The sequence below is a fragment of the Lasioglossum baleicum genome, unplaced genomic scaffold, assembly GCF_051020765.1.
Source record: "Lasioglossum baleicum unplaced genomic scaffold, iyLasBale1 scaffold0057, whole genome shotgun sequence".
Lineage (NCBI taxonomy): Eukaryota > Metazoa > Arthropoda > Insecta > Hymenoptera > Halictidae > Lasioglossum > Lasioglossum baleicum.
The window spans coordinates 438,330-462,997 of record NW_027469117.1 but is presented as its reverse complement, the minus strand read 5'-3'; the positions used below and the strand labels follow the sequence as shown (position 1 = coordinate 462,997).

The 24,668-nt window shown below is 51.6% G+C and overlaps 2 protein-coding genes across 2 annotated transcripts; both read left to right on the top strand.

The window, feature by feature from the left end:
• Positions 1 to 952: 952 nt before the first annotated feature.
• Positions 953 to 5,628, top strand: LOC143219642 (uncharacterized). The gene is made up of 10 exons (XM_076445544.1): positions 953 to 1,586; positions 1,799 to 2,228; positions 2,306 to 2,478; positions 2,569 to 2,718; positions 2,800 to 2,978; positions 3,037 to 3,399; positions 3,442 to 4,657; positions 4,768 to 4,878; positions 4,981 to 5,475; positions 5,588 to 5,628. The coding sequence occupies exons 1-10, from the start codon at positions 953 to 955 to the stop codon at positions 5,626 to 5,628; spliced, it is 3,792 nt and encodes a 1,263-aa protein (XP_076301659.1).
• Positions 5,629 to 17,858: 12,230 nt separating this feature from the next.
• On the top strand, positions 17,859 to 23,426 carry LOC143219640 (uncharacterized). The gene is made up of 6 exons (XM_076445543.1): positions 17,859 to 18,908; positions 19,050 to 19,634; positions 19,744 to 20,004; positions 20,055 to 21,534; positions 23,178 to 23,254; positions 23,382 to 23,426. Exons 1-6 carry the CDS (start codon positions 17,859 to 17,861, stop codon positions 23,424 to 23,426), a joined length of 3,498 nt encoding a protein of 1,165 aa, XP_076301658.1.
• Positions 23,427 to 24,668: the final 1,242 nt, after the last annotated feature.

Genomic DNA, 24,668 nt, shown 5'->3' with positions numbered 1-24,668 from the left:
CTGGATGGCCTGGTCGAGCTCCCAATCGGAGACCCGGAGTTCGTCCGACCAATCATTGGCCGGCACCGGGGTGCGCTCACCACTCCCCTCACCACCATTATTATTGGGGGGGAAGAGGGTGTCAACGACGCGCCCCAAGAACTCCGGTTCCATCGTCTCCGCGACAGGGGGCGCCCTGGGACAGAGCTTCCCAATCACCATTCTATATGGGCGCCCCCATGGATCGTCGCGGATACCGCTCTTAACCTAACCTAACCTTTTCGAAAATGTTACCTCTATATTTAAAATTTCCAACAGTCAACACAAAAATAACAACCACTGCTCTCTCTCACGCTATATTTACATCAATAGGCTTAACCGCTAAACGCTAGGTACACACAACCTATTGTAAATCTAACCTAAAAAAGAAAAACGCACTCCTGTCCAGAAATTTCCTGCGCCAGGATTTTCCGTCCGAAAACTTACGGCCCGAGAATTTCCCGTCCAGGAATTTATGGCGCGAGAAGAAACCCAGCCTAAGTCTCACTGTCCGGAGATTTATAGAACGGGCCAATTTTTGTCCAGAGTCTATCGGTACGCACTGTAGCGTACCGATAGATTCTGGACAAAATTTGCCTGTACTATAAATTCCAGGACAGGGATACTTAGGCTAGGTTTTCGGTGCATAGCGTTTAGATTAGTTAGTATTTCATGTAAACGAGAGAGAGAGAAATATTGTGTATATTGTGCGAGTTTTTAATAATAAGAATTTCTTTGTAAGGGAACCGGCGCGTGCGGTATTTATTAGTTTTAGGAACTGTGTATAGTAGGAATAGTGGAATGTGTTAAGCCAGTGACCAAATATTAAAGAGGAAATTTGTTTAATACTGTTGTTTTAATTAAAATAATCCATAGAATAGATTTAAGGATAGCGGATAGTTTAAGTAATCCGGGGTTTCCCCCCGGTAATACTATGAGTATGCCGGTGGAACACTCCCCAAAAGAGAAGGGAAAGGTAAGAGGGAGATCAATGTCATGCGGTGAGATTCTCGCTTCGCAAGGTGGGAATACCCCGACAATAGAGACGAGCATGGGCTTTAAAAGGAAATTAGGAGATAAAGATGAGGATGATCTAGAGAATTTAGAGAAACAGAAAGAAATTGAGATTACAATCCCAGATGAAGATGAGGAGGAGCAGACGGATAGAGAGGGTATCAAGAGACAGAGAAGGAATTCTGATTACGCGGAAATCATGGGGCTGAAGATGAAGCTGAAAGAAATTAATGAGGTGCTATTGTACGCCAATCGCAAATCAGAAATTGTGAGGGTATACTGTAGGGACAATAGCAGTGTAAAAAGAACTACGGTAGATGATGCTCGAAGGGTATCAGCGAGTTTGGAAAAGGCAATTAGGCTAGTAGAGGAAGTAGGCGATTCAATAGGAAACAGTTTAGGTAAGGCTAAGTCTGAAAGCAAAGAGACCCAGGTGTCTCCTACACTTAAGGAAAGGTCGAGTTCGAATAAGGCCACACAGAGTACATCGGGTGAAGGGTCCTCGAAGGGTAAAAGCGGAGAGGGGGCAAAAGAGAAAGACGCACAGTTACAGGGTAACAGCCAGGGGTGGGTGGTGAAAAATGATAAGGAAGAAAAGAAGTAGCTAGGAGAGAAAAAGAGGAGAGAAAAAAGGCAGAAGAGGAAGAAAAGAGGAGGAAATTAGAGCTAGAGAAAAAGGCTAGGGAAGAGAGGAAAAAATTTAATCCACCTTCTCCGAGGCCGGAAGCAATTTTGGTTAAAGCTTCAGGAAACAAAACGTTCGCAGATTTATTTAAAGACTTGAAGACGAAAGCCGGGGATAAAATAGGGGGCATACAGACGATTCGGAAATCCAGGGCTGGGGATCTGCTAATAGAGCTCCGAAAGGACACGAATAGTACTGACTTCGAGAAAATGGTTAAAGACTCGTTAAGGCCTTCTCAGCAAACGAAAAGATTAGTTCATAAAATCACGTACGAGATAAGAGATATTGACCCTACATTAGAAAAAGAAGAACTAAGGGCTGAACTAGCTTCTAAACTACAAATCGAGGTAAACGAGGTGGAGATTAGGAGTAAAAGATACGGATATCTAGAAGGGCACTCAATTAACGAGTGCCAAAATGAAAGGAGATGTATTCTGTGCGCGAAAAAGTGCGTTAGCCCTGAGGAGTCGGCACATGTGACAGGGGCTGTCAACTGTCCTCAATTTAAAAAGTACGTGGCGCTATTGAGCGGGAGAAAAGAGCTAAATTCAATCTGAAAATATTACAGATAAATTTGAACCATGCCAGACTGGCACACGATCTTGTGTACCAGTCGGCTCTCGAACTAGGCGCGGACGTTGTTTTAATTTCGGAACCCCTTCGTAATCCGGGCCAATGGATTTTTACAAGGAATGCGAGCAATGCCGCGATATGGGTAACAGGTACAAGGGGCGTTAAGAGACAGGAAGACGGAGATTACTGTGAGGAAGATTTTGTTGCGATCAGAGTGGGACGATTTACAATTATTAGTGTGTATCTTTCTCCTAACATATCACCTGAACGTTATGCAGCGAAATTGGAAAAAATAGAGAATTTAATAATAAAGGAAAATAATGAGGGTAGACTAATCATAATAGGAGGGGACTTTAATGCCAAGTCCCCAGCTTGGGGTTCCAGTTTACAAAGCACAAAAGGTACTCAGGTACTTGAGATGTTACTGGGTCAGGAAATTTTTCCGGTTGCACCGATAGGGGGGCCGACGTTTGAAAGGAGAGGTTCGTCCTCAGTTATTGATTTCGTAGCCACATCCCCGGAACTACAGGAGGGAGGTAATCTCATATCCAGAGTACTCAGTAGAGAGACAGCTTCGGACCACAGATATATACTTACCGAAATACAGACAGGAGATTTGAGTAACATAGAAGAAGAAAGGCCCTATAAATGGAGGGTCACACCTGTAGGAGTACAGAAACTAGGAGCTGTACTAGACAGAAAGATTGAAGAGATTAATCTGATGGGGGCAGGGTGCATGACCGCAGTGCAGGTGGAAGAAATGGTTCACGCCCTCCCGGATATCTGCGAAGAGGCACTGGAAAAATCAACGAGAAGAAGAAACAAGAGAGAGAATATATGGTGGAATGATAATATTGAAAGGACTAGAAAAGAGGCTCAGAAACAAAGGAGACTGCCAAAGAGCAAAAAAAAGAGGGGAAACAGCAGAAGCGGACACACTTCAGACGATGTACAAAATAAAGAAAAAAGAACTGCAGGTCCTAATACTGAAGGCAAAAGAGAAGAGCTGGACTGATTTATGTGATAATATAAATGATGATGTGTGGGGCAAACCCTACAAGTCGATAATGAGAAGGGTGAAAGGACAAACCCCGCCTCCGTCACTTTCGGCAAGTATGGCAGAATCAATAATGGTTAATTTATTTCCGCAGGAAGAAACGAGTGCAGAGCTCACCGCTGGTAGCTCATCACAAGGACACAGCGGAGGCAGCGAGAGCAGTGTAGTCGTTGAGGAAAACGTCCAAATGGTGACACGCGAGGAAATCTTAAGGGCAAGCAATGCCGTAAAAACAGGCAAAGCAGCCGGACCGGATGGGATCCCCCCGGAAGCGATCAAGGCCATGATCACCCTAAGACCGGACTGTTTCGTGGCCATGTCCAATGGAATTCTGAAACATGGTATCCCGACACAATGGAAGAGGGCCAGAACAGTTCTGTTACGTAAACAAGGTAAGGACCCTGCTACTCCCTCCTCTTACCGTCCAATATGCATTATAGATGCGGCCGCCAAGCTCCTGGAGTACGTCCTGAAGGCTAGAATTCTGAATTTCCTAGGACCCAACCCTTTCAGACCGGAACAATATGGGTTCTGCAAGGGGAAGTCAACAACTCACGCGATGGAATTCCTACAGAGGAAAATGGAAGAGGCCACGAAGCATTTTAGATTCGCAGCGGTAGCTGCACTAGATGTGAAAAACGCATTTAACTCACTTAAATGGGAAAGGATAATCGATGAGATGCGTGAAAGAAAGATGCCAGAATATCTAGTGAGACTGACTAGGGACTACTTCAGGGGCAGGGAAGTAAATTACCTATCAGCAGAAGGACAGGTAGGATTGGTAATGCGGAAAGGGGTACCGCAGGGTTCTGTTTTAGGTCCGCTCCTATGGAACCTGGTCTACGATGGTCTTCTTAGAAAGAAACTGCCTCCGCTGTGTACAATAAGAGCCTTTGCGGATGATATTGTCATTTTGGTGCAGGCCTTCAACCTAAATAAAATGAAAACGAATCTGGAGAGAATCATCGAGGAGACGAGGATATGGATGGAAGGAGCAGGTTTGGAGCTTGCAGAACAAAAAACGGAATTAATGATGGCAAATAGGAAGAGGCTACCCGAGGGGTTCTGCATAAGGGTCGGCACTGCGGAAATAGCACCAGCAAAAACTCTAAAGTACCTGGGGATAACATTCGACAATCAAAAAATCTTTATCAAACATATAGAATGTGCTACCAATAAAACCATCAAAGCAATGACAGCTCTGAGCAATTTGATGAGGAACAACATGAAGACTTCTCAGAAAGCTAGGAAACTATTCTACCTCACTACAGAATGCATAGTACTATATGGAGCACCAATTTGGAGCGACTGTGCAAAGTATTCTCCACTAATGCTCTGAGGAGAACGCAAAGGTTAGGACTTGCAAGGGTGGCCTCGGCCTACAAAACCGAACCTGTTGGCACACTATGTGTCCTGACAGGTATCCCACCATGGGATCTGAAAGCAGAGGAGAGAAAAACCCTCTTCCAATGGGAAAATTTAATTCTTGGCTTCCAGCACGAGATGGGTTCTGGAAGATATGTTGACAACAGTATGGCTAATAAAGCAAACAGAGAAAGATAAAGAGAGGTTATAGAAGAGGAGGAAAACAGAATCCGTGAAGAACTAGGAAGCTATGATTTTGATTTTGAAGAAGAAGCGGCTACGAGTCAAGGAGAGGAAGGTAGAAGAAAGACCATAAAGAAGATGCTGAGACGAATAGTAAAAGAGAGAACCCATGACAAATGGCAAGCTAAATGGGATGTTTCGACAGTGGGCAGGAGAACACATCAACTGATACCTAATACAGAAGAATGGAACTCAAGGAAACACGGCCAGCTGGATTTCTATTTAACGCAAGCCCTAACCGGGCACGGTGTGTTTAATGTTTTCAGGCATAGAATTGGGAAAGCTGCCTTACCCGAGTGCTGGTATCATCAGGGAGTAGAAGATGACCCGGATCATACTTTCATCCAGTGTAATCATTGGGAGGAAGAGAGAGCGAGGCTGGCAGTGAAGCTGGATGTACAACCGGAAGACCTATCCATGAAACTGATAATAGCGAAAATGCTGAATTCTAAGTCCCACTGGAGAGCAGCTAAATACTTTTTCAAGGAGGTTCTTCAAAAAAAAGAAGAGGAAGAAAGAAGTAAAGAAAAGCGAACAGACCGTAATGATGTGTCACAAATCTAAGTTAAGTAATTAAGCCGTTATAATGGAATAATCATAAGAGTAGATAATCACCTGTCCTTCACTTACAGCCATCGGAGATGAAGGAGAGAGCCTAGGGGTCGAGGAGTAACATCGAAATCAACTGTACGGAGGGAAGAGCGTGGGCAGTGTGTCTCCCTGTGTGTAAGCTTCAGTAGCGGGTCCAGGATGACTGGTGCGGAACGCTGTCCCTCCAATGTGCGTGTAACGGTTCTGCTTCCGGCGGAGATGTCGTCGCGGCGTCGTACCCTCTTGTGCTGCGATAGCTCGTCGCGCCAGGTTCGTGAATCGGCGAGAGAATCGACGGAAGCTGAAATTGGACGAAGTGCGCGGGGTGTGAAATAACGACAACGTGTTTATGTATTTCCGGGCTCACTCGACGTACGTTCGCGGACTCATTGTGTGGATGAATCGTGTTACCGGCCCGTGCTTCTACTGGTGCTTCTGGTGCGACCGTTTATCGCGGCGCGACGCGATCGCGTGGACCTGGTGATGGATACCGGCGACTGGGTTCAGGAGGAACGGTTCAGGAAAACCCGGCCACGAGTTGGGAAGTTCCTCGTGGCGGTTCTACGGCAAATGTAGAGGATGCTGCCCCTACATTTAATCGTCTCCGGTAGCTGTCGGAGTTCTCGGGATGCTGCCCGAGAAGTGTGTTCGGGATGCTGCCCGAACGGCAGAGAAGGATGCTGCCCTCTCTGTTTGGCGTGTTTGCTGTCACGCCGGTGGGAAACGCCGGCGTCGAGGAGGCCGATGCTGCGGACAACTCGACGACGAGCGTGGGAAAGTAGGAAAGTATCAGTACCACTTACCAATACTTTGGGATGTGCCCAGGATGCTGCCCAGGCTGGAAAAGAGACCCGTGCCTCGTTTGCATCGCCTTTTATAGGCGAAGATTGGTGGTGGGGGAATGGTGTGAAGGGAACGGATGTGTGACGTCGAGTTTCCGCCTTCCTCAAGATGGCGGAACCTCGGCGTCCGTTTCCCGCCGAACATGGCTTGGAGCGCGGGATCGTGCATCGTAGCGCGTCGTATACGGACGGCGCGCTCGGTGAACTTCGGCGTCGCTCGGTTATGTTCGGTGCGTGTCTCATAGTGACAGGCCTGCATCGTACAGGTCTGTTACATGCGGAAGAACAAAAGAGGAGTTCCCCCCTTGCTGTCACCGGAATCTAAGATAGGCTGATGAAGGACAGGATCCAGGAAGAGGAATCCGAAATGACCACTTCACGGTCGGATTAAAATTTTGCGCCTATAGTATGTATTTTATTGTTAATTAGTTTGTAAGTTTTCCTCTCTCTCGAGCGTCTAGGAAATCGGTATATTTATGCGATTATAGTAATTAAGGCGGAGTAGTTCCAGTATTATAATTAAAATAGTAAGGTAGGAAGGGTTGGTTACCTTCCTGAGTGTATATGGGATACCCATCTCTTTACAAAGTCGGTAGGATTAGAAGTTAGTAAAGAGGGGAAATAGGAATAGTTTTGGGTTAGGCTAATGAATAGACAACGGCGGCTCAAAAATAATTTATTTCAACCTAGTATACATTGAACAGTGAATGTGACAATGAATTCAAAAATCAAATATAGGAAATACTGTATTGTATTTAATAGGTAATGTAGATTATAGTGTGGACGCAACCCCCTCACTGTACAACAATCGGGTCAAGATATGCAGCTTTATGGAAATAAACCTGTAAAAGAAAGAAAGAAAAATAACAATACTATCTAGGATATAAAAGATAAAAGAAATATACGTACGGCAGTCCAGGGTCGGCTAGGGTAATATAAAATTGTTATACAATAGAGGACATAAACCTGAAACAGAAAAAGAGAATTGTCTAGCTAGTTTTACGGGTAGAAATTAATAAAAGTGTACACACAAGACCAGTGAGCGCGCAGTTACCGACGCGCAGTTATCGGTAAAATAGAGCACACGGCCAGAGTACCGAGAGTAAACGGTTGCAACGAACAGGCGCAAACACGAGGCGCTAGCTAGGCATAAGATGGCGGATATGTACAGCAAGTACTAACAGAATTGTTAAATCCGCGAATACTAAGAAAAGCAAATAGGGATAACCTCTGCCAACCCGGCTAGCCTAGTTTATTGAGGAACCTCATGAACCGACGAGGAAATTTACGTATTTTGCGACCTAATACGTGCGTATAGACGCTTTTTGAAATCAGAGTATTTTCGAAAATGTTTAACACGTACAAAAAATCAAGAATTAAAAATAAACAAGATTCGGTCCTATGATAATTTCACGTATTTCTAATGGTTTAGGAATTATCAGCGATTTAGGGAAATTTGTAGAGAGAGAAAGAAGTATGAGAACTGCCGACCGAGATAAGGAAAGACATACACAAGCCAGCGATGCGTCTCTCAGTCGAGGCAAGCCAGGCAAGAGTAAAATCCTGCACGGCGGAACAGAGAGGCCTAGATTAATAGTTTTGACTAGAGTTTGTTTAATTGTTATGAGGACTCGAATGCACATACCCCTAAGGACTCGGACAAGGGACAGTGATTGTAGGGTACGTTAGGAACGTTGACGAATAACCTAAGCTGTAAACGGGGAGGATCCCATGGACGCGGGAGGCGAGAGAAGATACCCCGCGTCACGTGAGATCTTTACCCGTAAGATTATTCAGCTATTGATAAAGAACAGAAATTCCCCTCCGGGAATTAGGGAAGCGGAAGACCAATGTAGCGAACCGAATAATCTAAGATGTAAACGGGGAGGATCTCATGACTGCAGGGGGGCAGTACACCTGCTGAAAGTGAGATCGTCACCTGTAAGATTATTTTAAAAATCAGAAAAGAATTATCTCCTTGGAACCCCGTGTATGTATACACGAAGGGGAGAACCCCGCGGTCAAGTGCGAGTGAACTAAGAGAGGCGGAGAAAAACACGAAACAAGCGGCAGACCGGGTAGAGGAGTGCGAGTAAGGTCGCGACAAATAACGGTAAAGACTAAAGTTTGAAAATAGGTTGGGGAGGGGATCGAAAAGGCCTCGATACTCACGAGCAACCCCGCGACCCCCAGTGCGGTCTCAACGGTTTAGGAGTAGAGATAGCATAGCATAGGGAAAAATCTTCAGGGGTTTTTTCTTTCTTCTTTTTCGTACTTTTCTACAGATATTATTAATTATAGAATCAAAAGTCAAGTAGAACTCGGGCAGTGTTTCTCCTCCTCTCTTGGTGTCTAAATAGTGCAGCAGTGCGGTGCTATTGTAGGGATCCGTAGGAGGGAAGCTGGCTTACCAGGCAAGGACGTCTACGTATCGACAAGTATAACGAATATAACGGAGGCGCAAGACTCTTCCCTCTCCGGCCCGCGAATACCGCGAGATGGCCACCGCGAGCACGCGCGGATTCTGGCGAGAACCGCGGCGACGGCCGCGAGATGGCCACCGCGGACTCGCATTTTCTCGCGGGAGAAACCGAACCCGCGGGGATATAAATACGCGCCGCGGAACCGAAGCAGTCAGTCGGGTTCTCCGATCTAGTGGAACGATCGCTACTAGTGGCTACTCCACGAACGCTTTCTGACACAGCGACCGAGAATCAGGCTTCCTGTCCGCTTACCGCCGACTCCGTTCCGAAATCCCTTGTGGCCGACGCCTTTGGGAATCCGTCCGACCTGGCGAGAAGTATTCGTGGCCGACGCCCCTATACTCTTGCACTCCGATCCTCGTGGCCGACGCCCTTGGATATCCTCCGACCGAGTGAACCGTGTCTGTGGCCGACGCCTTTTCACGCTCACACCTCCAGTCCCCGTGGCTGACGCCCAGATACCTCCCTCACCGCTAGTACCCCTCTTGTGGCTGACGCCTTCGCAGGGTGTACTCTCCTCGTGGCCGACGCCCTTGGAGCGCATCTCCCGCTACCTCGACGCTTGTGGCTGACGCCTTTGACTAGAGGTAGATCCATCTCTCTCTCTCTCTCGATCTTTCGATCACCGTCACCAGCATCGTCGCTTTCTCTGCTCCGCGGAGCCGTATCTAGAATAGGGTCACCGGACCAACCGCCGCGATTAGCTTAGGGTCACCGCGACCACCGTCCGCGTTTCCGCCGCGTTAACTGTACGATAGCCCAGCGTGGGCCCGTTTGTGCACTAGAAGTAAGTTGCGAGCGTCGGACCTTCGGGTCATCCAAATCTCGCCGCGTTAACTGTACGATAGCCCAGCGTGGGCACCTTTGTTGTTAGAAGTAAGGAGGACGATAATAAACATTGTTTATTTGACCACACCTGGTGTATCTCATTCGTGGCCGAAGAACTCTCGACGACCGACTGAGCCGGCATTATCTCCCGATCTATATCCGTTACAAATGGCGCCCGAACAGTCTGGATAATAGGGAGAACCACGGATGAGTGCACAGGTAGGGTGGATATTCCGACTGAAGAAGGAGGAACTACGGGAAAAAGCCGAGGAGCTAGGAGTGGACACAGAGCGAACAGTCGACGAATTACGAGCACGACTAGCAGAAAAAATCCGCAGTATGCCGAAGGAAGATTCCGCAACGGCAGGGCCCTCACAAGAGCCCCAAAAAGCCGACATACTGAAAACAATCAGTCGGTGGGGCGCCCATTTCGAAGGGAAAAACCCCGAAGACTTCATTGACCGCCTGGACGACCTCCATGACAGTTACGAGGTCAAGCCGGAGCAAACATTACGATGCTTAGCGGAGATACTGAGGGGAAAAGCCCTCCTGTGGTATCGAAACGAAAAACACAAGTGGGGGAAATGGGAAGATTTCCTACGAGCATTCAAGAAAATGTTCATACCCCAGGATCGCCTATTCAACATGGAAGACGAAATAAGGAACAGGCTACAAAGACCAGGGGAACCAACATGGGAGTATGTGGTAGACATACAAACGCTCATGCGGCGGCACGGAGGTTTTTCAGAATCCGAGCAAATCGCCAGGGTACACCGTAACCTCCACCCCGACTATCGAAAGTTTATACGGCGGGAAGAAGGAACAACCATCCAAGATATCCTCGAACGGGCAGAGGAAATGGAACAAATAACGAAAGAAGAGAAAACCCGCTCTTCAACCAGGGCCGCCGCCGCTATAGGGCCAATAAAAACGGAGGCCACAGGTAAAGAACCAGACCCAGGGGTCGAAAAAGCAGATGTCATAAACGAGAAGTACAGCCGAGAAACGTGCTGCTGGAGCTGCGGACAGAGGGGCCATCAAAGAACAGAATGCCGCAGGCCCCAAAAACTATTCTGCTCGTACTGCGGTACAACGGGGCGATCAACCTTCCGTTGCCCGTGCAATAATGTGACGGGAAACGGGCCCAGAGCCGGTGGCAGAGGCACCGACCGGCTGAACAGCACAATGCCTCCGCAGACACAAGTCCGGACAACAGGATTTTTACGCAGGTAATTATCTACGGGCGAAAGTTTCAAGCGCTCGTAGACACAGGAGCAACACGGTCCTACATACGCCAGGACGTAGCCGAATGGAGCGCACGGAACGGAGCGAAATCCACCCCCACCGAACTGACCGTCCGAATAGCGGATAACTCAGCGGTCCCACTAGAAGGGGAAGTAGAGATCATAATGGATCTCTGCGGAAGCACGGTAGCAGTAACCTGCCCGGTACTACCAACGCTGTCACAGCCAATACTAATCGGCGTCGACATGCTCCGAGCACTAGGAGCCACAGTAACGATAGGCCCTCACCACTGGACATTCCAGAATAAAGCCGATACAATTAACGGACCGGAAGGCCTAAAGAAATGTACGAAGGAGCAAGAAAAACAGCTGCAGACACTGCTAGACGAAGAACTGCCGAAGTTCGCTCTTCTCCAGGGGACGACTCACCTGACCACCCACCGGATCCAACCAAAAACAGAGGTACCAATAAAACAGCGGTACACCCCTCGCAACCCGGCCACGCAGCAGATAATAAACGAAGAGGTCGATCGGATGCTAAAGGACGGAATAATCGAACCGTCGAAAAGCCCGTGGAGTTCACCGGTAGTAATAGTCAGGAAAACCAACGGCAAACCAAGATTCTGCATCGACTTTCGACGCGTGAACAGCGTGACAGAAAAAGATGCATACCCCCTGCCTCAGGTACAAGCCACACTAGAGAAACTAAGGGGCGCCATGTATATCTCAACAATAGACCTGGCGAATGGCTATTGGCAAGTACCGTTGGACCAAAAAAGTCGCCCGATCACGGCATTCACAGTACCGGGCCGAGGCCTATACCAATTCAAGGTAATGCCATTCGGACTACACTCCGCACCCGCAACCTTCCAACGGCTTCTAGACACGGTAATTGGGCCAGAATTAGAGCCCAAGGCCTTCGTATACCTGGACGACATCATCGTTTTGGGAAAAACATTCGGCGAACATCTACGAAATTTACGAGAGGTACTAAACCGACTGCAACAGGCGCGGCTAAAAATTAATCCGGAGAAATGCCAATTCGGCCGTACCGAACTCCGCTACCTGGGACATCTGGTAACAAGCCAGGGAGTACATACAGACCCGGAAAAAGTCATGGCAATACGCAGCATCACCGCACCGAAGAACCTAAAGGAGCTTCGACGTTTCCTGGGGATGGTATCATGGTACCGCAGATACATACCCCACTTCGCGGACACCGCCGAACCACTGCATAAGCTTCTGCAGAAGAAGAGAGGATGGACGTGGACCGACACGGAAGAAGAAGCGTTTCAAACACTCAGGGCACAATTGGCACAAGCCCCAGTACTAGCCTGCCCCGACTTCGAGAAACCGTTTTATTTGCAAACAGACGCAAGTAACCACGGACTCGGGGTAGTGCTATCACAGGAAATCGAAGGGGAAGAACGAGTAATAGCATACGCTAGCCGCACACTGAACGGAGCCGAGAGGAACTATTCCGTAACGGAGCAGGAATGCTTAGCAGTGGTATGGGCGATCCGAAAGATGCGTCCATACCTAGAAGGATACCACTTCTTCGTAATCACGGACCATCAAGCACTACAGTGGCTACAGAAGATCGAAAACCCATCAGGAAGGCTGGCCAGATGGAGCCTAGAGCTCCAACAGTACAACTTTACGGTAAAATACCGTCGGGGGGAACAGAACTTCGTAGCCGACGCACTGTCCCGGCAACCGGAGAACGCAGATCGGCTCGAACAGCCAAAGGATACCTGGTATGAAAACATACGGAATAAAATCAAGGCCAAGCCAGATCAAGCCCTAGGGTATAAAGAATACCAAGACCAGGTATACCGCTATATCGCGGACACAGCCGGTTTACAACCGGAAAGGGAGTGGAAAAAATGCGTCCCGGCCACGGAACGGCCAAAAATCCTACAGCTGATGCACGACGACCCAACGGCAGGTCACCTGGGCACAGCAAAAACGCTACACCGGCTCACCCAACGGTATTTTTGGCCACGGATGAGGCACGACGCCATAAAGTACGTCCGTAATTGGCGCAGTTGCCTCCAATACAAGGCAATACAGCAAGCCCCAGCCGGAGAAATGTTTACGACACCAGCAATGGGACCATGGGACGTCGTCACCGCCGATTTGGTCGGACCACTACCACGATCAAACCAGGGCTATACAACATTAGTGGTAATGCAGGACAAATTTACGAAATGGACAGAAGTCCGACCACTACGGCAGGCCACCGCGCCAGCAGTAACAAAAGCGTTCGAGGAGTTGGTCATCCTGCGACATGGATACCCTCGGATCACCATCACAGACAACGGGAAGCAATTTGAAAGCAGGGACTTTCACACACTTCTCGAGAAATACGAAATCCAACACCGGAAGACGCCTCCGTACACACCACAGTGCAACCCAGTGGAAAGAACAAACAGGGTAATAAAGACCATAATCGCACAGTCCACAGAGGAAAATCACCGGACATGGGATCAGACGGTCGCATCAGCCATCTTCGCGTACAACACCGCGAAACATAGTGCCACAGGGATGACACCGGCATACCTGACATATGGCAGAGAACTTGCAATGCGAGGCACAGACAGGCCACCTTCCGGACAGCCCGGGGAAGATCCAACCCGAAAGGATTACACACACCGAAAAACAGAGATAGGCCGACTGCAGGAAGGATTCCAACTTGCGCAAAACGCGCAAGCAAGGGCAACAGAAACCCAAAGGCGCCACTATAATCTTCGCCGAAGAAAGTGGCTACCAAAGGTAGGAGATGCAGTCATGAAAAGGGAACACCCATTATCCATGGCTGCAGACGGATTTTGCGCAAAGTTGGCACCAAAATTCTCCGGTCCATACACAGTACGGAAAATCCTCGGGCCAACAGTCATCATGGTTCAGGCCGGCAGAGGGAAACACCACCGGGTACACATTCAAGACATCAAACCGTGTACGGGAGAAGGGGAAGACCTCCCAGGCGAACCAGCCACAGGTATAAAAGGCAGCAAGAGGCGACTAATTGTCACTCAAGCTCAAGATGGGAAAAGCGAAGGAACCTCGCCCATCATCGGCAATCAGGAGAACGGCAGTACCGCTCAGAAGGCGACCAGAGGAAAGGCCGATAGAGGCCAGAATACGGCAAAGAATAAGGGAGGGATCGTCCCGGTGGCCGAATCCAACCCACCGGCAACGGACACCGGTACGCATGCCACCGAGAGGTCGGACCCATCAGGGTCAAATCGCTCCGACCAGTCGAGGACACCCACGAATACGCTCGGACAGAGTAATTCGGCTGCCAACGCAGCAACCCTCGACAAGCACACAGGCCGGCACCAGCGGTTACATCAATTCTGGCCACACCGCCGAAAGGATCCCAAGAGTGACGGCCAAAATTGTCGCGAGTGGTGGCGCCAAACCAGACAGCCTAGAGGAAGAGCTACGGGCAATCCAGGAAATGCTCCGGGCCATGGAGACACCACTACCGGTGTCTCCGATGTCGGCGTCCTCATCCGAGGAAACGAAGTCAGAGAAAATACCGAGTGCTGCAACAGTAGCAGCCCCGACGGCTGGAGCCCCAACAACACAGCCAACAGCAGGGACGTCAGCGGAGAGGACTTCAGCAGACGCCGCCCCGTCCACCCCAACCCCCCCCCAAACCCCCAACACCCACATCGAGCCGGACCGAAGAGCCCGCCCTCGACCCCGAACCCCCACGGGTAGTCCCGACCCCCAGGGAACGAGATCTGCCGGGGCCGATCGCCGCGGGAGAGGAGCCTTGGACATACTACCTAAGGACAGACCTCTTCCAACCCAGGAGGCAGGTAAGGATGCCCGTCCCAGGGGGACTGATAGTCTTCAAAATGAGCCGAAACGGCATTTTGTTCGCCCGGTACAAACCGGACTAAAATTGTACAGTAGGGTGGTGCGTCCGTGAACGGTACTTTGTTCCTCTTACCGATTAACATGTGATAATAAACAGTCATTTCAGTTTACCCCTGGTGCTTGTCCTAGCCGTAAGCCGCCGAGATAACGTACCCCGGCAGGGAAATGTCTCGCGCCCCAAAATAAGAGGGGGATGTAACGAATATAACGGAGGCGCAAGACTCTTCCCTCTCCGGCCCGCGAATACCGCGAGATGGCCGCCGCGAGCACACACGGTTTCTCGCAAGTACCGCAGCGCCGACCGGGGAGGCCGCAGCCGCGGCCGCGAGAGGGCCACCGCGAGCACGCGCGGATTCTGGCGAGAACCGCGGCGACGGCCGCGAGATGGCCACCGCGGACTCGCATTTTCTCGCGGGAGAAACCGAACCCGCGGGGATATAAATACGCGCCGCGGAACCGAAGCAGTCAGTCGGGTTCTCCGATCTAGTGGAACGATCGCTACTAGTGGCTACTCCACGAACGCTTTCTGACACAGCGACCGAGAATCAGGCTTCCTGTCCGCTTACCGCCGACTCCGTTCCGAAATCCCTTGTGGCCGACGCCTTTGGGAATCCGTCCGACCTGGCGAGAAGTATTCGTGGCCGACGCCCCTATACTCTTGCACTCCGATCCTCGTGGCCGACGCCCTTGGATATCCTCCGACCGAGTGAACCGTGTCTGTGGCCGACGCCTTTTCACGCTCACACCTCCAGTCCCCGTGGCTGACGCCCAGGGACCTCCCTCACCGCTAGTACCCCTCTTGTGGCTGACGCCTTCGCAGGGTGTACTCTCCTCGTGGCCGACGCCCTTGGAGCGCATCTCCCGCTACCTCGACGCTTGTGGCTGACGCCTTTGACTAGAGGTAGATCCATCTCTCTCTCTCTCTCGATCTTTCGATCACCGTCACCAGCATCGTCGCTTTCTCTGCTCCGCGGAGCCGTATCTAGAATAGGGTCACCGGACCAACCGCCGCGATTAGCTTAGGGTCACCGCGACCACCGTCCGCGTTTCCGCCGCGTTAACTGTACGATAGCCCAGCGTGGGCCCGTTTGTGCACTAGAAGTAAGTTGCGAGCGTCGGACCTTCGGGTCATCCGAATCTCGCCGCGTTAACTGTACGATAGCCCAGCGTGGGCCAGTTTGTTCACTAGAAGTAAGTTGCGAGCGTCGGACCTTCGGGTCATCCAAATCTCGCCGCGTTAACTGTACGATAGCCCAGCGTGGGCACCTTTGTTGTTAGAAGTAAGGAGGACGATAATAAACATTGTTTATTTGACCACACCTGGTGTATCTCATTCGTGGCCGAAGAACTCTCGACGACCGACTGAGCCGGCATTATCTCCCGATCTATATCCGTTACACAAGGAACCTTCTCCGTTCCTTGGCGGTACGCGGGGGTCCGGCCGCTCAACAGGTGGTAGGAGCGAGGTTAGAGCGGTGCAGTGAAGATCAGGTGCGAGCAAATAGGGTTCCACCGGCAAGCCCGCGAGCTACAAAGTTTCGTGAAAGTGCCAATAGTGGACGTGTAAGAGGTGATAGGGATTAGATTCTGGCTGAAAAGTCACGGACTTACAATCCGACTGGAAAAACCAGGTTCGGGCCGTTAATTCTCGGACTCGGCATCCGACGGCAAAATCTCGGGCCGTTAATTCTCGGACTCGGCAAGGAGTAACCTCGAGTGAGGAAGATTAGTGAAGTACAGGGAATAAATTGAAAAGTTCGATTTCAAAATTTGTGCTTTTTGAAAAAATGTCTAGGAACTAGAAGTACTCACTGTATAGTGCGTACCGATAGATTCTGGACAAAAATTTGCCTGTTCTATAAATTCCAGGACAGGGATACTTAGGCTAGGTTTTCGGTGCATAGCGTTTAGATTAGTTAGTATTTCATGTAAACGAGAGAGAGAGAGAAGTATTGTGTATATTGTGCGAGTTTTTAATAATAAGAATTTCTTTGTAAGGGAACCGGCGCGTGCGGTATTTATTAGTTTTAGGAACTGTGTATAGTAGGAATAGTGGAATGTGTTAAGCCAGTGACCAAATATTAAAGAGGAAATTTGTTTAAAAAAAAAAAAAGGTTAGGTTAGGTTAGGTTAGGTGGGGATCTAGACAGCGGTCTGTGGCCGAGTGGGTTGAGCGAATGTCTACCACGAGGTTGGTCGGGGTTCGCGTCCCTTGTCATGGGGACCTAGGGATATGGGGCTCTCCAATGGTGACTCTGATCTATTGGAGGGTATGACTACAGTGGTGGTGGTCCATATCCTAAATCCTCTTTCTCCACCTCCACGTGGTGGTCCCTGGGGCACACTGCGGCGTGTGCTAACGGAGCGAGGGGTTACACAGGCACTCCCCACTCTTTTTACTGCGTGCCTCTCACGCAGAAGGGCAGTGCCGGTGTACTGAGTGAATGTGTATGTACGCATGTGTGTGTGAATGTGGCTGCGGCCGGTGCACGGTGGATATTCCCCGTAGACTAACCAAGGGAGGAGTAGTAGCCTCCCGACCGGGGCTGGGAGATATGTTAGTACCTGACCTCTGTGAGTGGCAACACGCACATGTTTAACGTGGAAGAACCGCTACTTCCAGCTGACTGGAGCCTAGCCGGGGGTTGAAGCCGTGTTAACTGGGCGCAGAAATGGTGGATTACCTGGCCAGTATTTCCTCATACCCTGTGCGTTGGGGGGCAAACCAGCGCACCGTCTAGCCTGAAGTTGGAGCAATATCCGGTTCGGATCCGGTGCGCTCCTTCAATAGGGGTGACGTAAAACCTTTAGCATTTTATTTTAACCTTTTGTAGAGTCTTGTTTTCCCATGTCGATAGGCTTGGCCAGCTGACAAGTCGCTTCTCGGCTTCGACATGGTTTAATTAGGGTGCTTTATCGGCGGGGAAGTGCCCCTATGCGCTAGCGGTCCCATGATGGGCGAACCGTCGTTAGATTTAACGAAATTTTGCCATGGAAGGCCTTATTAAAAAAACAAATTGTGGGATGGAGGAGGGAGAGGAGGGGTCTCCCGGTAGGGGGAGACCAAGGACGCGTTCAAGTCCTCGCGTCTTGGTGGAGAGGTACTTGGGGCCTCTTGGCACTGAGGCGACGAAAAAGGACGCGCCGACGGCGAGGTCCATTCGGGGTACCTCGGCGTCGAGTATGGAAGGGTCGGTCCGATCCGTCCTGGTGGGGGAGGGAGACGAACCGGGGCCGTCTTTCGGCCCGATGGATGACGATAGGGCGTCGATGAAATCCCAGGCGTCATCGCGGACGTCAGGGAAGCGTCCCGCGTCGTCGATCGTGATGGGGGACTCCGATGAGGAGGGGACGAAGAGGCCCCGCGGCAAGGGCGCGCCCTCCATACAGGAGCGCCAGCTCGATCTGCGGGACCTTCTCCCCGGCGAAATTGCCGCTGAGGTGGTGGCCGCTGGCCGATTGGTCGAGGCCACCGCCCTCAAAAGCGGCAATCTAAAGGGCACCGCGGTCCGGGCACTTAAGGATGCGGCCCGGTTGGTCGAGGCGGGAATGAGGGAGCTGGTGAGTAGGGGGTGGCAGGGAGCCTCCTCCTCCACTTCCGGTGGTGGTGGCGCCCCCTCTGGAGAGGGTGCGGATAAGTTGCCTGTAGCCCTCTGGGCAAGCGTCCAGGCGGAAAACCGCGCCCTCAGAGGGGAAAACGCTGCGCTGAAGCGCGAGTTGGGGGGTGTTAGAGACACCCTGGCCGTCCTCAAGACGGAGCTGATGGCGGTGAAGCAGCGGCAGGCTGTGCCCATGCCCTTGCCTGGTGCATCTCCGCTGCCGCTCCACCCCGGAGCGGTTGACCCCCCGGATAAGGCGCCGCTGCCCTCTTCGTCGGGGCCGGCGCCGACCAGGGAGGCGGTCCTTCTGGCCCGTATCGGGGCCCTCATGGACGCCAAATTAATGGCGCTCCGCGAGGAGTTCCGTTCGGTGTCCGGGGACCGCTACCCCCCATCGACGGCGGGGACCCGCTCAAAGATCCCTGCCCCGTCTTCTTCTTCCGATGGTCCCCGGCCCCTCGACTTTGTCCCTCCTGTTGGGGGACCGGAGGCGGAGACGACGACGAAGAAGAAGAAGAAGAAGAAGCAGGGGAAGAAGAAGAAGGGGGGACAGGGGGATGCCAAGGCCTCCCCCACCCCCCTGAGCACTCGTGAAGGTGCACCGCTGCCCCCTAAGGAGGGAACTTGGTCAGAGGTGGTGGGGAGAAAGGAGAGGCGGAAGGCCAAGGCCACATCCGCCCAATCTGCGGCTCCCGCCCCTAAGGGCGGGACTGGGCATGCGACGAAGGCGCCTCCTCGAGTAGCGGCCCCTCCCCGTTCCGCAGCAGTGACGATCACCGTCCCGGTGGGGAGTAAGGCCACCTATGAGGAGGCCATACGCAGGGCTCGTCAGGGCGTCGATCTCGGCGCCCTGGGTATCGAGACCCTGCAGTGGAAGCGGGCAGTCACCGGGGGCCTGATCATTCAGGTATCCGGTGCCGATGGGGGCGCGAAGGCGGATGCCCTCGCCGCCGGGATGACTTCCGCTCTGAGGGGTATGGAGGTGAGGGTCGCCAGGCCTGTCAAAAAGGCGGAGTTCCGTCTGACCGGCCTGGACCTCTCGGTAACTCCTCAGGAGGTAGTCGGGGCGGTGGCGAGAGCCGGGGGCTGCACCCCCGAGTCCGTGAAGGTCGGGACCATCAAGATCCCGACCGGAGGACTCGGCACCATTTGGGTGCAGTGCCCGGCAGTGGCGGCCTTGGCCATTGAAAAGGCCAAAACCGTAAGGGTGGGATGGACCCTCGCGCGGGTGGTCGTCTTGGCCGCCCGCCCGTTGCAGTGTTTCCGCTGTCTCGACCTCGGGCATGTGAGGCAGCGGTGTACCGCGGAAGTGCTACCGGTGCGGGGATCCGTCCCACGGTGCAGCCGCTTGCCAGTCCGCCCCCCGCTGCGTAGTGTGCGCGGGGGCGGGCAGGCCCGCGAATCATAAAGCGGGGAGCAAGGCGTGCTCCCCGCCTTCGAAAAAGAAGGGGTCCAAGGGGGGCGGCTGTGTGGCGCGGTCCTCCAAGGACAAGGACATGGAGGTGGAGCCGACTCAGGGCGTAGGGGGGAACTCTGCTTCCCCTGCCGTCAATGAGTCGGCTGTGACGGGAGTATCCGCGTGCTCAACGTAATGGCTACTACGGCTCGCGGATGTTCCCAGGTGGTTCTCCAGGCCAACCTCAATAATTGCCGCCGGGCACAGGACCTGATGGTCCAACGCCTGGCGGAGCTCGAGGTTGGCCTGGCAGTTGCCGCGGAGCCCTACGAAGTCCCCGACCATCCACAATGGTTCGGGGATCTGGAGGCTTCCGTGGCGATTTGGGTTCGCCAGTCGGCGAGGTTGCCCCCTTTCTCCGGGGTCGAACGGAGTCGGGGGGCGGTGTTGGTTAAGTGGGGAAGACTGCTAGTCGCCGGGTGCTACTGTTCGCCGAATTGTGGCTCCGCCGAATTCGAGGCGTATTTGGACCGGTTGAGGGACATGGTGACCCCTCATTTAACCGGTCCGGTGTTGGTCCTGGGGGACCTCAACGCGCGTTCTACCAGTTGGGGCAACCCCAGGACGGAGCCTCGAGGCGGAATCCTAGAGGACTGGATGGAGGGGCTGGAGCTCCGGCTGCTAAACCGGAGCTCCGTGCCGACGTGCATGAGGTGGAATGGTTGGTCGGTAGTGGACGTTTCACTCGCGACCGCTTCCGCCTCGCGCCGAGTGTCAAATTGGCGGGTCTGGGAGGGGGAAACCCTCTCGGACCACAGCTACGTCATGATGGACGTGGCTGTGGATTCGGACCCGCCGGCGGACACGGCCCTCCTCCGGCGAAGTAGCGCCCTTTCGGCGTCCAGATGGGCGACGAAGCGGCTAGACGGGGACCTGCTGAGGGCCGTGATTATCGGCTCCGCCTGGCCTCCGGCCAGGGAGCGCGGACCAGAAGAGGGGGCGGCATGGTTCCGGGGCGCGTTGCAGATGATCTGCGACGCAGCGATGCCCCGGGTTAGAGCCTGCCCCCCGCGAAAGTCCGTGTACTGGTGGTCGGGCGAGTTGGCCGAGCTTCGCAGCTTAGCCGGTCAAGCCCGCCGCCGGTACGTCCGTGCTCGGCGCCGCCATTTCCTCGGCGGCGACTCGGAGTCGACGGTGGACGGGCTGTACAGGGAGTACAGATCGTCCGCCGAGGGCCTCAAGCACGCGATTACCGCGGCCAAGGCCAAGGCCTGGAGCGAGCTCTTGCTTACGCTCCGCGACGATCCGTGGGGGCGCCCATATAGAATGGTGCTTGGGAAGCTCCGTCCCAGGGCGCCCCCTGTCGCGGAGACGATGGAACCGGAGTTCTTGGGGCGCGTCGTTGACACCCTCTTCCCCCCCAATAATAATGGTGGTGAGGAGAGTGGTGAGCGCGCCCCGGTGCCGGCCAATGATTGGTCGGACGAACTCCGGGTCTCCGATTGGGAGCTCGACCAGGCCATCCAGGAGCGCCGGGCTAGGGGCAAGAAAGCCCCTGGCCCCGATGGCGTTCCAGGCGGTATAATGGCCTCGGCGCTAAAGGCCCTCGCCCCGGCTTACAGGAGCATCTTGGATGCGTGCCTGAGTCGGGGAGTCTTCCCCAAGTGTTGGAAGGAGGAGATCCTCGTCCTCCTCCACAAGGATGGTAAGCCCGCAGAGTCTCCCTCTGCTTACCGGCCGATATGTTTACTCGACGAGGCGGGCAAGCTGTTCGAAAGAATAATTGCCGCCCGCCTCCGAGAGCACCTTTCGCGGAGTGATAATCCTGACCTGACCTGAAAATCCTTGCGATGATGAGCCATAACGTGTATGTAACTAGAAAAGAAATAGGAATTAGTAATAGAGAATAGGCGAACAAGATATAAGAATAATAATTGGATGCATAATTGAATGGTCATAGGAGCTAGATATTCTTAGTTGGTTAAAAAAGAAAGGTTCTAACCAAGGCTAAGGGAAACGAAATCTTAGTGAAATGACAGTATGACTAAACGTGAATGAGATTCAAAATATGAATAAGTACGGTAAACACGGAAGGCGAGTAAAGACCGAACAAAACACTCGAAGCAAGCTTAGGATAGCGTGTACCATGCAAGATAAGTGAGCGCGCAGTTACCGACGGTAAACGGGTAAAACAGAGCACTCTGCCAAGTCGTAAGATGGCGGACGCATATAGCGAGGACTAACACAAGCAAGGGGAGTTAGTAATAGTAGGGTTCGATAGGGATGAAGTCTGATTAATTTAAACTGTAAACGGGGAGGATCTCATGGACGCGGGAGGTGAGAGGATTACCAATTATTTTGGTTTCTTAGAAGAGACCCCGCGTTAAGTGAGATCTTTACCCGTAAGATTATTCAGCTGTAGAATAAGAGCAGAAATCTACTTCGGGAAATAAATTTTGAGGAAGTCCAATCTAACGTTCGGAGAATATAAGATTCCAGTTAGGTGTACAAAGAATAATGTGTACAAATAAGGCGAAAACCATAGGTCAAGGGAGGGCAATCACAGGGAGGAGAAAAAGAGACAACATCAAGCCGGGTATACGTAGTAGGAGATAGGCACCGAAAAACTCCCAACGACCATTTTTGAAAATGGCTGGGGAGGGGATACGTACAGGTAACGATAGAACCGAACAACCCCACGACCTACATAGCGGTCTTAGCATTGTAGGCGTACAGTCAGCAAGGCTTATCATTCAATCGTTAGTGATTTTTCCTCAAGCAACTGTGCCAAGGTTAATTAGGATTAGGATCTATGTAGGGCAATAGGAGGGAGATAATTGAGTAATTAGTGTTCTAGTGCGTAAAAAGTGGTGAATACCGCCGAGTTTGCGATCCGCTAAGTCGAGGACATTTGTTAAGAGTGAATGGTGTGTGAAGTTAGAGAGTGGAGTTAGAGCCGTACCGAGCCGTAATCGTTTGCCGACGGGAAGAAATCGAGTCAGGCCATAAATTTCTGGACTCGACGTCCGACGGCGGGAATCGAGTTCGGGCCGTTAATTTCCGGACTCGGCGCCCGACGGCAAAAGCGCGCGCCGTTAATTTCCGGACTCGGGAGTTAGTGTGCGACGGCTAGTGGAAGTTTCGGGCCGAAAGTCTCTGGACTGTGTTCAGTGATTCCATAAGGGTAAAAGTCCGGGGAATTAGTGACAGTTTGGGGGCTATTAGTTTTCGGAACTTGGGTAGTTTAAAGAATTAAGGAGTACCCTTGAGTGAGGAAGTGTAGTCAGGGATAGGGAATAAAGTGATAAATTCGATTTTTTGATTTGTGCTTTTTGGAAAATTGTCCAGGGATTAAAAGTACTCACGGTAGGTGCGTACCGATAGTCTCTGGACAAAAAATTTTTCGTTCTATAAATTCCCGGACAGTGAGACTTAGGCTAGGTTTCTTCTCGCGCCATAAATTCCTGGACGGGAAATTCGCGGGCCGTAAGTTTTCGGACGGAAAATCCTGGTGCAGGAAATTTCTGGACAGGAGTGCGTTTTTCTTTTTAGGTTAGATTTAGAATAGGTTGCGTGTGCCTAGCGTTTAGCGGTTAAGCCTATTGATGTAAATATAGCGAGAGAGAGAGAGCAGTGGTTGTTATTTTTGTGTTGACTGTTGGAAATATTAAATATAGAGGTAACATTTTCGAAAGGAAACTGAATACGGGTCGTTATTCCAAAACCTTATAACCTTGAGTCAAGCTATCAGGAATACCCACCCACCCCGGGCGGGTATAATAAAATGGCCTCCCCAGCAGTATTTCTTTCTCCCCTACCAATAGAGCCCAGAGGGCAAAAAAGGGACAGAGATGGAGGGGACCCTAGCGAGTCGGAGACAGAAGTATCGGATGCCGGGTCTTTCAATTCGGAGCTAACGAAAAAGGCTAGACAGGGAGAAGAGGGTGAGATTGTAATTTTGGAAGAGGAGACGGAGGAAAGGGACCTTCTAGAATTAGTCGATAACTTGCTAGAGGAAATTACTAGGGGGCGGAGATCCGCGACGGAAACGATAAAGTTACTTAGAACCCAGCAGGTCCCGTGCGAGGATGTTAAAAAGGCGAAGGCACGCGCGGTACAAACCGACAGACACATCACTACGATGTGGATAGCAGCAAAGGCTATCGAGGGAATAGCTAAATTAAGGAAAATTAGGGAGGCTAGGCGCATACAGGAGACAGCTACGCAATGTTCACCCGGCTTTGTACAGAGGTACATCGCTGAGGAAACCAAAAAGCAGAGAGAGGAGGTGAAAATAGGAGGTAGAAGAGGAGAAAAGGCAGAGGGTAAATCAGAGAAGGGGAACAGGGACAAGCTAGAGGGAAAAAATAGTGGAAAGGGCAATAGTAAGGCTAAATCGGCAGGGAAAGGTATAGTTGAACAGGACAGCGAGACCGAAGAGGACTGGGAGATAGAAGAAAGAAAAAAGAAAAAACAGGAGAAATGGGAGGAAAAACAGAAAAGGAAAAAAGAACAGGGAGAGGAGGAAAAGAGAAAGGAAGAAGAAAGGAGGAATAAAGCTAGGAAAGGGCCTCCCCCTCCAAAACTGGAGGCTATTGTTGTAAAAGCTACCAAGGATAGGACGTTCGCGGACTTGTTCAAAACTCTGAAATCGGAGGCTTCAAGTAGTGTAACACGGGCCGGTTGGGAGAGAGCCGACTCAGTCGATCGTACAGGGTTCTTCGAGCCGCGAATGAATACTCCTGGTGGTAAAAACAAAGCAAAGGTTTATTAGAGAACACAGCCGATAACGGAGGTATAATACAGTATACGCGGACCCTCCTCGTTGACCGAACGTTG